The sequence below is a fragment of the Hemibagrus wyckioides genome, linkage group LG07, assembly GCF_019097595.1.
Source record: "Hemibagrus wyckioides isolate EC202008001 linkage group LG07, SWU_Hwy_1.0, whole genome shotgun sequence".
Lineage (NCBI taxonomy): Eukaryota > Metazoa > Chordata > Actinopteri > Siluriformes > Bagridae > Hemibagrus > Hemibagrus wyckioides.
In genome coordinates, this window is record NC_080716.1 from 10,232,701 (window position 1) to 10,246,648 (window position 13,948).

Below are 13,948 nucleotides of genomic sequence, written 5' to 3' on the forward strand. Positions count from 1 at the left end.
GAGTGTTATTCTGTTACAGCAGTGTTATTCTGTTACAGCAGTGTTATTCTGTTACAGCAGTGTTATTCTGTTACAGCAGAGTATTATTCTGTTACAGCAGTGTTATTCTGTTACAGCAGTGTTATTCTGTTACAGCAGAGTATTATTCTGTCACAGCAGAGTGTTATTCTGTTACAGCAGTGTTATTCTGTTACAGCAGAGTATTATTTTGTTACAGCAGTGTTATTCTGTTACAGCAGTGTTATTCTGTTACAGCAGAGTATTATTTTGTTACAACAGAGTGTTATACTGTTACAGCAGAGTATTATTTTGTTACAACAGAGTGTTATACTGTTACAGCAGAGTATTATTTTGTTACAGCAGAGTGTTATTCTGTTACAGCAGAGTATTATTTTGTTACAACAGAGTGTTATACTGTTACAGCAGAGTATTATTTTGTTACAACAGAGTGTTATACTGTTACAGCAGAGTATTATTTTGTTACAACAGAGTGTTATTCTGTTACAGCAGTGTTATTCTGTTATAGCAGAGTATTATTTTGTTACAACAGTGTTATTCTGTTACAGCAGAGTGTTATTCTGTTACAGCAGTGTGTTATTCTGTTACAGCAGAGTGTTATTCTGTCACAGCAGTGTGTTATTCTGTTATAGCAGAGTGTTATTCTGTCACAGCAGAGTGTTATTCTGTTACAGCAGAGTGTTATTCTGTCACAGCAGTGTGTTATTCTGTCACAGCAGTGTGTTATTCTGTCACAGCAGAGTGTTATTCTGTTACAGCAGAGTGTTATTCTGTTACAGCAGAGTGTTATTCTGTTACAGCAGAGTGTTATTCTGTCACAGCAGTGTGTTATTCTGTTACAGCAGAGTGTTATTCTGTCACAGCAGAGTGTTATTCTGTTACAGCAGTGTTATTCTGTTACAGCAGAGTGTTATTCTGTCACAGCAGTGTGTTATTCTGTCACAGCAGAGTGTTATTCTGTTACAAAAGAGTGTTATTCTGTTACAGCAGAGTGTTATTCTGTTACAAAAGAGTGTTATTCTGTTACAGCAGAGTGTTATTCTGTTACAAAAGAGTGTTATTATGTTACTACAGAAAGGTATTCTGTTATGAGCAGCATTTTTCTGTTATACGGTGTTATGTCACATAAGTGTTATCATGTGCCATAACTCATAATACTTACAGCAGTGATAGTCTGTTACAAATGTGTTACTGTGTTACAACAGTGATTCTGTTATAACAGTGTTATTCATTAAAACAACACTGTTATTTTGTTTGATCAATGTGTTCTGTTAAAACAGAGTGTGTCATTTTGCTGTGACACTGCTTTATTCTGTTACAACCTGCTGTTATTTATTAATACAGTGTTACAACTGTTAATTCTTTATAGTAGAGTGTGTTCTAATACAACAAAGTATGTCATTTACAACAGTGTAACAACAGTGTATGTTACACCAGTGTGTGTTCTGTTACACAAGTAGCGTTATCATGTTACAACGAAGTGTGCTATTATTGCACGCTACATTCTGTTAGGGTTTTGACTGCAGCCTTCATATCTGATTCTTTTAAATGTGCAATAACCGTAAAGTAAAAGTAAAACTCACAGTAGCAAGGACATTTCTCTAAGTTAACTCACATTCACTTCCTATATACTCAGCTACACATAACGTACATTTACTAACATAATAGTTGACATGAGTTTCGTTGAAATGTATCGTGTATATAGTAAGACAAGGTCTAAAATAGTTATGAGCCTTCGGGAACAATAAAATACATTTTTATTTTGCGTTTCAAGGCTTTATTTGTGGTCGTCACATTACACTATGTTTTGTTTTCAGTCGTTAAGACATATCCAGAGTGACATTAGACCATCAATACTGCAAACAGATATAAACAGACAGCCTATAACCTTAAAAGCCTTTTGCTTCATATAGACTGCCATAGAACTGAAGCACATCCATATAACACTAGTGTAACTTAAAATCCTGCTAAAGAGCTCCTTAGAAGACATTATACTTCTACTACAATGTGCTTATTTTATCATCTCCAGAAGTTTCCTTTTCAGTACTATTATAATGAGTACATTTAAGCAAAGAGAGTTACGTCTTCTAGCTGAGCTGTTTCTCAAGATTTTTCTCAGTCATAGAGGGATGACCTGTAGGTAACAATTGTTAAAACAGGAAATAACATAGACACTAATAATACAAACGGGTAACATTTTAAAACAGTAAAGGCACGTGCTCGTTTTATGTATGAATATGGTGACATTTAAAGCATTTTATTTCAAACCATGTTCACCTTTTAAAAAGGGTTTATAAGAAAAACAGAGCAAGTGGTTTATTAAAGCTGACTGAATGTGCTGAGTGTTTCAGATCTGGTGCTAGTTTAAATTACCACTGAGCACCATTGATTTGTTTATTATGACTGATATATCAGATGTTTATTATGAGTACTAATTGGCCAGCAGCTTTACCGTGTCTGTGTGCTTATGACATACTGAAGTTGTGCATGCTTTGGAGTAAAATGCTTTAGAATGCACACTGGTCATATCACGGCCCCTCTCTTCCCTTCAGCTTCTGTATTTCTCTACTCTTTCTTCTCAGCTTCATCCTCTGGTATGTAGACGCTGACGGTGAACTCGCCAGCCTCTGTGCCGTACTTGTTCTTCACCAGCAGGGCGTACTTTCCTGAGTCGGTCGAATTGACTGATGCGATGCTGATGCTGGCAAACTTGCCGTGCTCAAGCTTGAGCGTGATGTGATCGTCAGGAACCAGCTGTTTTTCATTCTTCAGCCAGCTGACTTCAGGCAGAGGATCGCCCCACACGTTGCCGGTGAGGTTCAAAGACTGAACAGGAAAAGAATAAGAATACCAATATCACATACCATAATACAGCATATAGTATGAAAAAGAATCAATAGCAGAGTGGCGTAATCCTAATTCCATGCTGAAATGGATTATTTTCCAATAACAATGCATTCCAAAGTGTTATTTCTCTTTTATTGCAGTAACTTGGCAATATCCATTTAATAGTCTTATATTGTAATAGCCTTATATTATATGGTGCATCCATCATACCAGTCCCTGAAAATAAGCTGTTACTATAGAAACAGTAATGTATTAGCCCATGTGCTCCAATATACACCTGTGATTTGAGTTATAGCTTTTACTATTGTCAGTGCTGCTTTGATAGAAAACTAATCACACCTTCTGACCAATCAGATTTGCTGTACAAATGACATCAAATTCTTTTGCTGCTGTAATAGTCTTATAAAACAAATTTAGGATGAGGTACAATGTAATAACGAGATTTGATAATGAGGTTTGGTTTTCTGGGTAATCCTGGGTAATTGGGGATATATTACCTTGCCCTCCTGGATAGTGACCACATCTGGCAGGCCTCCAATCACACGTGCTCGGTCTGTGAGGAAAAACATTAAGCAGTCAGTAAACCTCTTGGTAATTCAGTGTGAAGGTATTTCTTCCTCCTGACCTTCGATGTCATTATATTATCAAAAACAAGAAGTGAGTTCATAGCCCAGACTATAGGCTCTAAACATTCCCAAGACATTTTAGAAAGGAGACGCATCTCTTCCTGCATCGCTTCTATATACGCATCCTACACAAGTAGGTAAAGAAGATGGCTTGAAATAGCATCCACATGCTTTCAGAAACAAGCTGTCTGCAGGAAAGAATACAACTATGACAGCAGAGACAATCACTTACTTCTCTCTGCAATAGCTGCAGCCCTGAGGAAGGAAATGGATAAGCACACTGTTAGTGAAGGCTTTAAATAGCTTCAGAGCCTGTTAAGGTGATATGGTCTGCTTCCATACAGCAGTGTCAGAAAAAGCCTGAGCCAATAACGTCATAAGGATGTACTCAGATGTTATTTTCTATTTTAAGACTTTAGTAGGAGGGTTTTTTCCCCTTGTTGTTTGTTTGCATACAACAATTTATATAAGTGTACATCTTTTGTGAATGATATCTTAAAGGATACAGAACATTTATTATATCATAGTTTAAGTACTTACTTCAGCCTCTGGAACTCTGTATAGGCTTCCTCCCATACTTGAATAGAATAGAGTAGAATAGAATAGAAATCATTAAACGGTTTTATCATTCAAGAGAATATTTATCGTAATAAATGTAGACATATAATAAACTCCAGTCCAAAACTGACAGTTCAATCACACTGAGACAGCAATATAGCTACAGAATGCTTGAAACACCTGAGGCCTGTACCTTGGCCGGTGAGGTCAAGAACTCTCCTGACGCTGCCTTCGACGGCGAAGATGTCGATGGCATACTTGCCCTTGTCCTTGTCTGTGGGTTCGTTGATTTTCAGCCACAGCTGCTCTTCTGTGACTCCACATTTCACTCTCTCTGAGTATGAAATCTTGCCATCTCTGAATGGTCACAAATGAGTATGAGTCAGAGGACACTGTCGAGGCACCCGATCAAACTCATACAAATGAAAAAAGTGCTACAGCTCCACTCTACGTGCTGACGTACAGGGAAACAAAGCTGGCAGCATATAGGGATGTGAATTGCAATGCAGAAACTTTATTGTGTGCTTTGCATTTAATGTAGTGGATTGTAATGCGCGACACAAACCGCTTTAGCAAATTCACTCTGAGAGAAAGACTTTCTCTGGCCTTTTGTTCCCTCAAAGTGCTGTGCTCTCAAAAGGCACTCCTGACTGCACATTTGTGGATCTAGTGCAGTGGAGATAAAGGCTGTCTAGAGGCAAATTTCTCTTTTATATTTCAGATGACCTCAGTGAGGTTGGCATTTCATATTCTGGGCATTTATTTAAATATCTCCTGCATTATGTAGCACAACCTCCTCACACCTCCAGGGTCCTCAGTTTGATCCTGAACTGTGTGGAGATTCTGTGTGGGTTCACGTGGGTTTCCTTCTGGTTCTTTGGTTTCCCAAAACACGTTGGTAGATGGTCTGGTGATACTAAATTTCCTGGCTAGGTGTGTGAATGTGCGTAGACTGACATTCCATTTACTGCCTCGTTTCCACTATTCCCAGTATAGGATATGCGGATATAGTATAACCCTGATCAGCGGGAAACTAAGTGGTAACTGAAGATGAATGCATTTCCATTTTAACATCAGTGGTCTTGAGACAAACTGCTGTGATGTGAATTCTCTTATCTCTTAGTGTCAAGCTGCATGTTATATGAACCATCAGCACTTCATATGGAAATTCACAACAAACTCAAGCACTGTCACTGGGATCATTCTAGCACTAACTTTTTCATATACAAAAGACCCAGAGAGAGGATGAGTGAGAATGAAAAAAAAGCCTACTTGTGAAACCAGCCAACAGGGAGCTCATCTGTGTGATACACGACAGACGAGTAGAGGATGATTCCATGCTCGGTGCTTTGAACCTTCAATTCGGTAGACGAGTGCGCTGTGAAAAAAAAGAAGAAGAGAGAATTATTAACACATTACAGATGGGTGACAAATTAAAGGAAAAACCAACATGAAGCGCTCAGTCACTTTGATTTGTTCTTACATATGGCATGAATATGACAGTCGTTTAACGTGCACTTTCAACTACAATTCCCAACCTTATTTACTGACACCTTTCCCACACACCTAAATTCAGACATCAGTTTAGCCTCTGTTCTGACTGAAACACAGCCAGTCTTTGAGCCTGATTATTGAGCCCCAATAATAAAGCCTGCTTCAAAGTCACTTCAAAGTCCTTTTGCCATTTTGATCCAAAAATCGACCTCAACTGGGCCTGCTCAGCATTTTTAAACATGCTACAAAGCATGGTGGGAAATGAATTGCTCTGTTGTATCACACAGTACTCCTTTAACACCCATTTAATCAGGTTTATCCTTTCATTTGTCACATTAACATCAGGGAACAGTTCCAGGATGGTGTGAAAGGATTACAAAATGGGAGAAAAAGAATAAAAAATACTCACCTATAACTCTGAACATTTCATTCAACACGGCCTTATAACCTTCAGGGAAGAATCAAATCGATATATCTTAGAATATTAGACTGGATAGAGCATTTCAGAAACTCCCACATATCCTACATATAAGAATAATGGTAGGAGTAAAAAACGGCTTCTACCTGCTTCTGTCAGATCCAGCGTAGTCTTATCCTTTCCTCTCTCGTCCCACAGTTCCACCTGATACACACCTGCGTCCTTCTTTGTGAGCTGTTTGGAAAATTATAAAAGGAGTCAGAGAAAGAAAGAATCTTGCAAGGGCCATATCATAGAGCAGATATGAAAAAGGTTCGGATACAAACAACAAAACTAAACAGTCACAAAAATCCGAAAAGGCAAGCTTTTCTCCTGCGATGGATGCTGCAGGCAAACAGGGACGCCATAGAAAAGGGAGACGACAGCGACAAAGATAAAACCACATAACACCACATGAAACTCGGCGATAACTTATAAAGGAAAAAGTTGCAGACTTTGGGCTTCTTTGGGCTTCCTTCAGCGGCAGGTTTCTTTTTCACTTCTCTTTCGTTCTTTATAACGAGCTGTAAATTAGACAGATATCGAAGTTAATGCCAATAGCAGCCTGGAAGCGTGGCGTGGGAGGCTCACCTCCACAGACCCACATGCACTAACGTTAATCGTTTCTGGCATCGTTCACTGTTTACAAGAAATGAATGGGAACCTAAATGATCATCCGTTCCCGGAATTGTGATGTGACACAAAGGACAGTTTATTATGCTATTTGTGTGCCGTCAGAAGCTGATTTCAGGAACGGTCATTGTTCTTATTGCATGCGGCCATAAAGTGCAATAAATACGTCATAGAGAGTTGCATATAAAATGAAAATAAAAACGTCCCATTATTAATGGGTCTGTGTCGTGAAAAGAGTAGGTCTTAACAAGCTGAAGCCTGTAGCGTAGCTGCCAGCAAAGCTCACCCTACATTTTTCCCCACAATGCCCTGAGGCTGCCTGACCTTGCCAATGTTGAAGGACAGCACGCCTCCTGCAATGCCAATTTTATGAGCGTCTTCGTCATCCTCTGCAATCTCAATTCCGTCCTTATACCAGCTTATCCCCGTTTCAGGTTTGATATTTCCTACCTGAAGAGAGTAAGAAAAGAGGGGTGGGGTGGGGTGGTTTTGGAGGGGCGGGGAAGAAGCAGAGATAAAATATTAATCCAACTGACCCAAGAGAGTGAGAAAGATTCATTATATCTTGCACAACCTCACCCTGCATTTCAGGTACACGTTACATTCTTGAGTGACCTCGTAACTGAGGTATTCCACAAAGTGAGGGCCTGGATGTGAGAATCGACAGGGTGACATTGTTGAAAAGGTTGATGGTTAAAAATTTCTTCAGCATTGAAATGAGGTGTGGCATACCTTGTCTCCTGACCCACTCGGCTCGCTCAAACTCAGACTTCTTCTGAAGCTCGGCAAACTCTGTTTTGTAAAAAACAAAATATTTGGATTTTGGTATTCATTTGTCACATTTATTCTACAAGTTAGATACCATGCAATGACCCTGACGAAAACCACTACAAGCAACCACATGCCTGTCTAGAGTTTCTGTGACTGACACGGAAACAGAGCATCCCATCCTTCCCGGCCTGAGAGCATGGCCAGATTCACTCTCTTGGACAACCAGCTGTAGATGATTGGGACATTGATGGGATTATCACAATCTCAGGGAATGAAATACCGTCCTTTTTCACTAATAGATGAACTAACCAGATTTTAAAATTTGATAAATTTACTTGGGCATGAGATACATAAAACAGAAACATTACTGCAGTTATCAGCACTCAGAATATCGAAATTTGGAACGATAAAAAATGTAACATGTGAGGGTTGTTTGCATCACACTATGATCAGACTTTTTTCCAAATTTGTGATGCAGCTTGAGTTTTTTGGGCTGAGTTTTTTCCCCCATAAAACTACTTGAATTGCTAAGCACAGGATTCTTCTTTTAAACTCCTGCCAATGAAATTACTTTCACACAGTTTCAGTGATAGCTGTACTCATGTTCGACGCCCACGAATCGAAGAGGGCTTTGCTGAATGCTCGTTATGATGATGTCACATGACGTGCCCAAATCCACAGAAAAACACAGTGGAGTTTGCTTGAATCTGTATTTTACGTTATTACAAAATGTGAAATCCTGGAGCTGTTGAATTGTAATTCAGACCTCATAGCAGAAAAAACCTGGACTTGAAATTAGGACCAGATGCACTACTCCTGATTTATAATACCACCACTGACCTTTAAATACCACTAATTTACCTGGAAGAGCTCGCACAAAGCTGTGGTATCTCTACATAGGACAGACAATGCAAGAACAGTCATTACCGTTTAGCCGATAATGGACTCGGAGCTAAATCTGATACAGTGGCACCCAATAATGGAGCACCGTGATCAATCAGTAAAGCCTGATAAAGTTCAATCAGCAGTTAAGGGAATGCTGTGTATGCTAATGGATGTCCTGCAAAGCCACTAATGATACTCCTGCACGATTTCACATGATCTTTTCCTGCCCTCTACAGGACATACTGCACTACAGCAGTATAAACACACGGTAGTAGCGACAGAGGTTGTGAAGTAATATGCTGTAAAATTACAGGGACAAGTTTACTATACCTGCTCCAATGAGCACCAGACTGGTGCGTCCGGTCGCTTTGCCATCAACGAGGTTAAACGTGAAGGTTCCTTCATCAGTGATTTCCAAGGAGTCCATGAACAGCTCGATGATGCCGGTTTTGGTGTCAAAATGCATGGTGTATTTCTGTGGGAAAAGGAATATGTATCAGTATGTGACAGAAAAAAATAAAATAAAAATAAAAATAACATTTTTAGTTGTTATACCTTTCCTTGAGTAATGATGTTATCATTGAAAACATACTCCACTTGGCATTTGGAGGTAAACTTAGCAACCTGTGCCCAGACACGCACACGTCCTTTCTCCTGTAGCTCAACAGACATTTCGGTTGTGAAAGGAATAACTGCAAAGAAAACACAATGGTAAGTATTTCTGTAAAATAACATAAAAACGTATAATAGTCATATAATCTGAGTGGAAGTGCGTCGAGCTACACACCAACGTTGATGTTTTTGTTATTGTTCTGTACTTACTGGGGAACTTGTGGTCATGGCTGATGTCCAACAAGCGCCTCAGACCTATAGAACATTTGAAAAGCGCATTCCGTTATTGTGCACATGACATACTGCATACTGAGGGCGTAAGGAATTCTTGGATCGAATCTTCTTTTAAATGAAAACTGCGCTGCTTTATCAAGCGAGTTACATACAAGCCTCTGCTATCTGCATGCATGTCCTTGACTTGTTAAGGTTTAAAAGAAGACATGACGCACCAGCTTCTGGAAAATATTATGTGTCTTTGTGTCCAAAGACAGAAGATAGAATATCACCGTCATTAGCCGGAGAGTTGGAGAGAGTGACTCACCCTCCTCTGTCAGTGTGTAGCTGGCAGAAACGCCATCAGTGTTGGTGACAACACAAGAGTAGATGCCCAGGTCCTCCAGTGAAGGATCATTAAAGATGACTCGAGATCTGAGGAGATATCAGCTGTGATGAGTAGGAGAAAGACTCTGTTATATTGTCTTTAATTGCACAAGATGCTTTCCAAAGAATCTGAAAGCTTGTAAAAATTTCAGTAACACTAATTAGCCTTTTTCTTTTCTTCAAAGGTTAAGAGACACCAATTAATTTGTCTTTTTATTTCCATTTCTCCACCTTTTTTCTTTACCCACTTTGCCTCCCACTTTCATCCTGCCTCGGCTTTCACAGCACATCTGGCAAAACAAAGGTGACACACGTCTCCTCTGGCTTCCAGACAGCCTGCCACTATTCATCCTCACACTCGCGCCCACGCAGCATTGTCCGACGGCCGAAACGAACTGCTAAATGTCCATTGTCCACTGCATAAATGACCATGTGCCATGTGACCAAACCTTTCTCCAAAGAACAAAGGGACTATAGATCTTCTCGAGAACAAGCAGCCAGCTAAACACCGCAAGGTGTGAAAAAAATGTTAATAAGTAAGGCGGAAACTCACTTTCCCTTGACAGTTTCGATGGTGAGACGGGAGGATTTCGTGAAAGCCTCGTAGTTCCTCGACCACACGAACTGAGAACTTTCAGTCATCTCGGAGCACTCGAAGATCAGCGAGATCACGCCGTCGTCGTCCACGTCGACCACAATCTCTTTAGTGCCTGAGGAGTCACGAAAATGGCATTTTTAGAATCAGTCATGGGAAATGTGATGAAAGAGACAGATTGGTTTATTCAGTTGTGTTATTTACCAGGGCGAGTCTGCGCGATGACAGGGGCTGTAGCTTCGGAGGGTCCACCAACACCTGCGATGTTCTTAGCATGGACACGCAGTGTGTAGGAGGCACCTTCCTTCAGGCCAGATATCTGGGTCACAGAAAGGTTTATAGTATTAATAACACACGTCATAACAGTCCATGCAACAGTTATTTAATACTCCATGCAGGAGCTGAGGTGGTCTCTAATGTGGTACAGATTCATTAGCTTTATGTGTGTTGATCTGGGAAGAGACAGCTACATTTTAGAAAGCATAAATGAATTTGACCAAAGGACATTTTTATTTATGGTAAAGGATTTTTTTAGCTTGTCTGCCTACCTGCACAGATCATAAGCGGTAAAAGACTACCTAAAGATCTCCACAACCACAATTTCCTCACAATGTTCTTTATATTATTTATATTTCTGGAACGTTTCCGGACGTTGGATTGTAAACATGTTGTTTGTATCCAGACTCCCTGATTGTCCGTGATGTTCCTGCGCCATCACATGGCCAAAACTGAGAAGAGCACTTACACAAAGTTCTAAAAAGTTCAAACCAAACAAAATACATTCATTTACTGAAACTTACTGAATTAATCAGTGAATATTTCCCTACCAAACAGAGCTCAGACGAGTGAAGAGACGGCGATAATGTTTGTGAATATGAAATGCTGTGAGTGACTACTACCTCAGGCGATCACACAGAGAACTGATGCGGAAGATGCTGGTAATCAGATGCAGCGAATTCATTTCACGTTACAATTCTATCGAATTTAGTAGTTTTCCTATAAGTATGTTAGGTAAAAGGAGCTGAGCATCTTTCAGTGGAATCGCAACAAATACTTCTGATTGAGAAACATATTTCAGATCAGTTTCAGACCTGCATAATGCAAACACATACATGTCACAATCTGACCGTAAACATGTGAACGGCTTTCCCAGGCCACCACACATAAATTCTTCATTATGATTCTTTACAACCTAACCTGCAGGTATGTATTCTTGGTAGACCTCTCCTGAACACCTCTCCATTTGCCACCTTCCTCCTTGATGTCCACATAGTAGCCGGTGATGGGGCTGCGTCCGTTGAACTTGGGTGGCTCCCAAAGCAGCACCAGTGAATCCTTTCTCACCTCCAGCATGTGAAGTCCATGAGGAGGGCCTGTGTTACCCCAACAAAAAACATAACAAGGGTGATTTACAGTATGTGCTAAATCTGTATCACTAAAAGATAATTAAAAAAATGAATAAAGAACAGTGAGTACTTCTAAGAACAGTGACAGCAAGTGCACTCTATAAGTTTGTAAAGGGAGCCACCTAAAGACCATTTTTTGACATTGCACAGTGCAATTATCACATCCTTCACTCACACCGAAACGAAGTACTATTAACATACAGACACAAACTATACGCACTGAAATCGAGAATAGATCATGCCGTTAATGCTAATTGACTCATACTAGCTATAAACCATCACAAGCTTATTAAAGACAGTCAGTGAATCATTTGATTAACACCCAGCGTTACAGAAGCGAGGAAACGATGACCTATACGGCAACGTGTTGAATTCATCAAGCATCATTGCACAGGAAAGTTGTATGAGTCTGCTTCGGATGACTAATTTACCTGGCAAAGCGACAGTCCACTCCTTACACTCAAAGGCAACACTGGTGATGCAGGACTCACTAATACCAGCCTGGTTAACTGCACGAACCTGGAACTGGTACAATATGTTCTCCTTCAGGTTCTCCACCTGAACACAGGGAGAGTAGGAAAGTCATTTAAAAGTCGTTTTTAAGTCAGCATGATTATGTTTTGTTCCGGCTTAGAAACGTCACATAGCAAGAGAAAGATTCAACACTTCAAAAGAAAACGGGGAGAAGTTTCAATATTCTGAATCAACTAAACGATTTCAGGCATATCTGTGTGTAAAGTGTGAGAGTATACACCACGGCTGTTTTTGATCCTTTTGGGGCTCTGACACACTATTTGCCACCACCACCACCACTCCAAACATGCTCTCAAGCTGAACCCCACACGGGGGCTCTGTGAAACCATGACCCACAAGCTCACCATCATTTATTCACAAAATATATAAATATAAAATATAAAATCTTGCATTCCTACAGGATTTCCTCCGGGCTCAGGGGCCTGCATATACCACTAGCATGAAATGACCCTAGCACAACACACACACACAGACACACACTGGTCTCTTTTTAGCAAATTTATTTCCTTTTTTCCACTCTGCACATCCACTTCTTGCCTCTCTGTGCCTGAGAGCCTCCTACTCCTATTCCTTTCTGAGCTTTACTCTTTTTTAAACAGTTCTAATTCAGACTGTATTGACTCATAGGCTACAACCGTATTAAATATTTCTCTATATTTAGTGGATTATCCAGATTGGTGATTAAATTTGTCAGAGAGAAGAAGTACACACCCCCTGTTCTAACAGAAACCTTAACAAGGTAAAAATGATTCATTTACTCATAAAAGTTTTGAAAAACTATTAGTAATTAGCAATATTATTACTATTAGTAGTAGTAGTAGTAGTAGTAGTAGTTGAAGTAGTAGTATTTAATGTATTTAACAGGTAAATCTGGCTTGCTTGTACAATGTTCTTCCAAACAGATTCATTTTTAAAAATGCATTCTTGATTTTTTATTATTAATAATATTTAATATTGATACAAGTTGTCTGGCGATGTAGTGCTCGTTACAGCTCTAATCCATGAGCAAGCCTGTGGGACCCCCTGCAGGCCAACAAAGGCAGACACACACACACACACACACACACACACACACACACACACACAACAACAACAACAATCTTTTTGCACAAGTAATGTGGGCGGTGGATCGATCCCAGTAGAACCCAAACGCTGGAAAACTCCTTGTTCCCTTCTATTCACACTAACAATCACACTGGGGCCAAGTATGACTTTTCTTCTCAAAAGTACATATTCAAAATGTCATTTAAATGCTTATTAGCAGCCACTTTGTTGGCTGTACAATATCTCTACAATACGCATACATTCAATATCTCTGAAAGGCTGTTGGCAAATATACAAGCTTCCTACTCTGGTCTTAACAAAACATGTGCATGCTGATTGAACTTGCTTTTTAGAATCTAATAATGAATGTATCTACTTGATTTATTTTACATTAAATAAATCTTTAATACTGGGGTGTACTCGTTCTTAAGTGTTAATCCCGAGTGAAATCTAAATGAAATAGGGTTGCTGTACAGTTTACCTTATAGCTAGTTCCAGTAATAGCCTTGGTGTTGATCTCGTGCCACTTGCTCACGACACTGCCCTTAACGGTCCTGTAGTCCAGGTAGTAGCCCCTGACATCGGCTCCTCCGGTTTTAGCAGGAGCCTGCCAGTTCAACACCATGGTGTCACGAACACCTTCCACCATCGTGAGAGCAGAAGGAGGAGACGGTACCTCTGCATGGGAAACAACTCAGGTTAATCTTCTACTCTAAATCAGCAGAATTAAGCATTCGTTATAGGACAATGTCCCAGGTGTCGAGGCTAAATTCACACAAAATTATCCATCCTGTGTTGTGCAAATGTGTGAATAATGTGTACATAAGGAAACCCAAAATGATGCTGTTGGTCCTAGACAACACATTTT

General features: G+C 39.9%; 1 protein-coding gene across 2 annotated transcripts in view; it reads right to left on the minus strand.

Moving 5' to 3' along the window:
• Positions 1-1,758: 1,758 nt before the first annotated feature.
• Positions 1,759-13,948, minus strand: part of myom1a (myomesin 1a (skelemin)) — a 30,595-nt gene continuing 18,405 nt past the window's right edge. Inside the window, exons 20-40 of one of the 2 annotated variants that reach the window (XM_058395769.1) lie at positions 13,562-13,758; positions 11,934-12,060; positions 11,294-11,469; positions 10,301-10,415; positions 10,055-10,211; positions 9,443-9,549; positions 9,112-9,156; positions 8,845-8,981; positions 8,620-8,764; positions 7,366-7,425; positions 7,213-7,280; positions 6,958-7,083; positions 6,456-6,524; positions 6,108-6,195; positions 5,953-5,991; positions 5,322-5,427; positions 4,243-4,406; positions 4,032-4,068; positions 3,724-3,746; positions 3,363-3,418; positions 1,759-2,844 (exon numbers count right to left, since the gene is read on the minus strand). In XM_058395769.1, coding sequence (XP_058251752.1) covers positions 2,584-2,844; positions 3,363-3,418; positions 3,724-3,746; positions 4,032-4,068; positions 4,243-4,406; positions 5,322-5,427; positions 5,953-5,991; positions 6,108-6,195; positions 6,456-6,524; positions 6,958-7,083; positions 7,213-7,280; positions 7,366-7,425; positions 8,620-8,764; positions 8,845-8,981; positions 9,112-9,156; positions 9,443-9,549; positions 10,055-10,211; positions 10,301-10,415; positions 11,294-11,469; positions 11,934-12,060; positions 13,562-13,758 — 2,303 coding nt within the window. In that variant the 3' untranslated portion in view covers positions 1,759-2,583. The remainder of the gene's footprint in view (positions 2,845-3,362; positions 3,419-3,723; positions 3,747-4,031; positions 4,069-4,242; positions 4,407-5,321; positions 5,428-5,952; positions 5,992-6,107; positions 6,196-6,455; positions 6,525-6,957; positions 7,084-7,212; positions 7,281-7,365; positions 7,426-8,619; positions 8,765-8,844; positions 8,982-9,111; positions 9,157-9,442; positions 9,550-10,054; positions 10,212-10,300; positions 10,416-11,293; positions 11,470-11,933; positions 12,061-13,561; positions 13,759-13,948) is intronic. The other variant, XM_058395770.1, reaches the window with a different exon arrangement.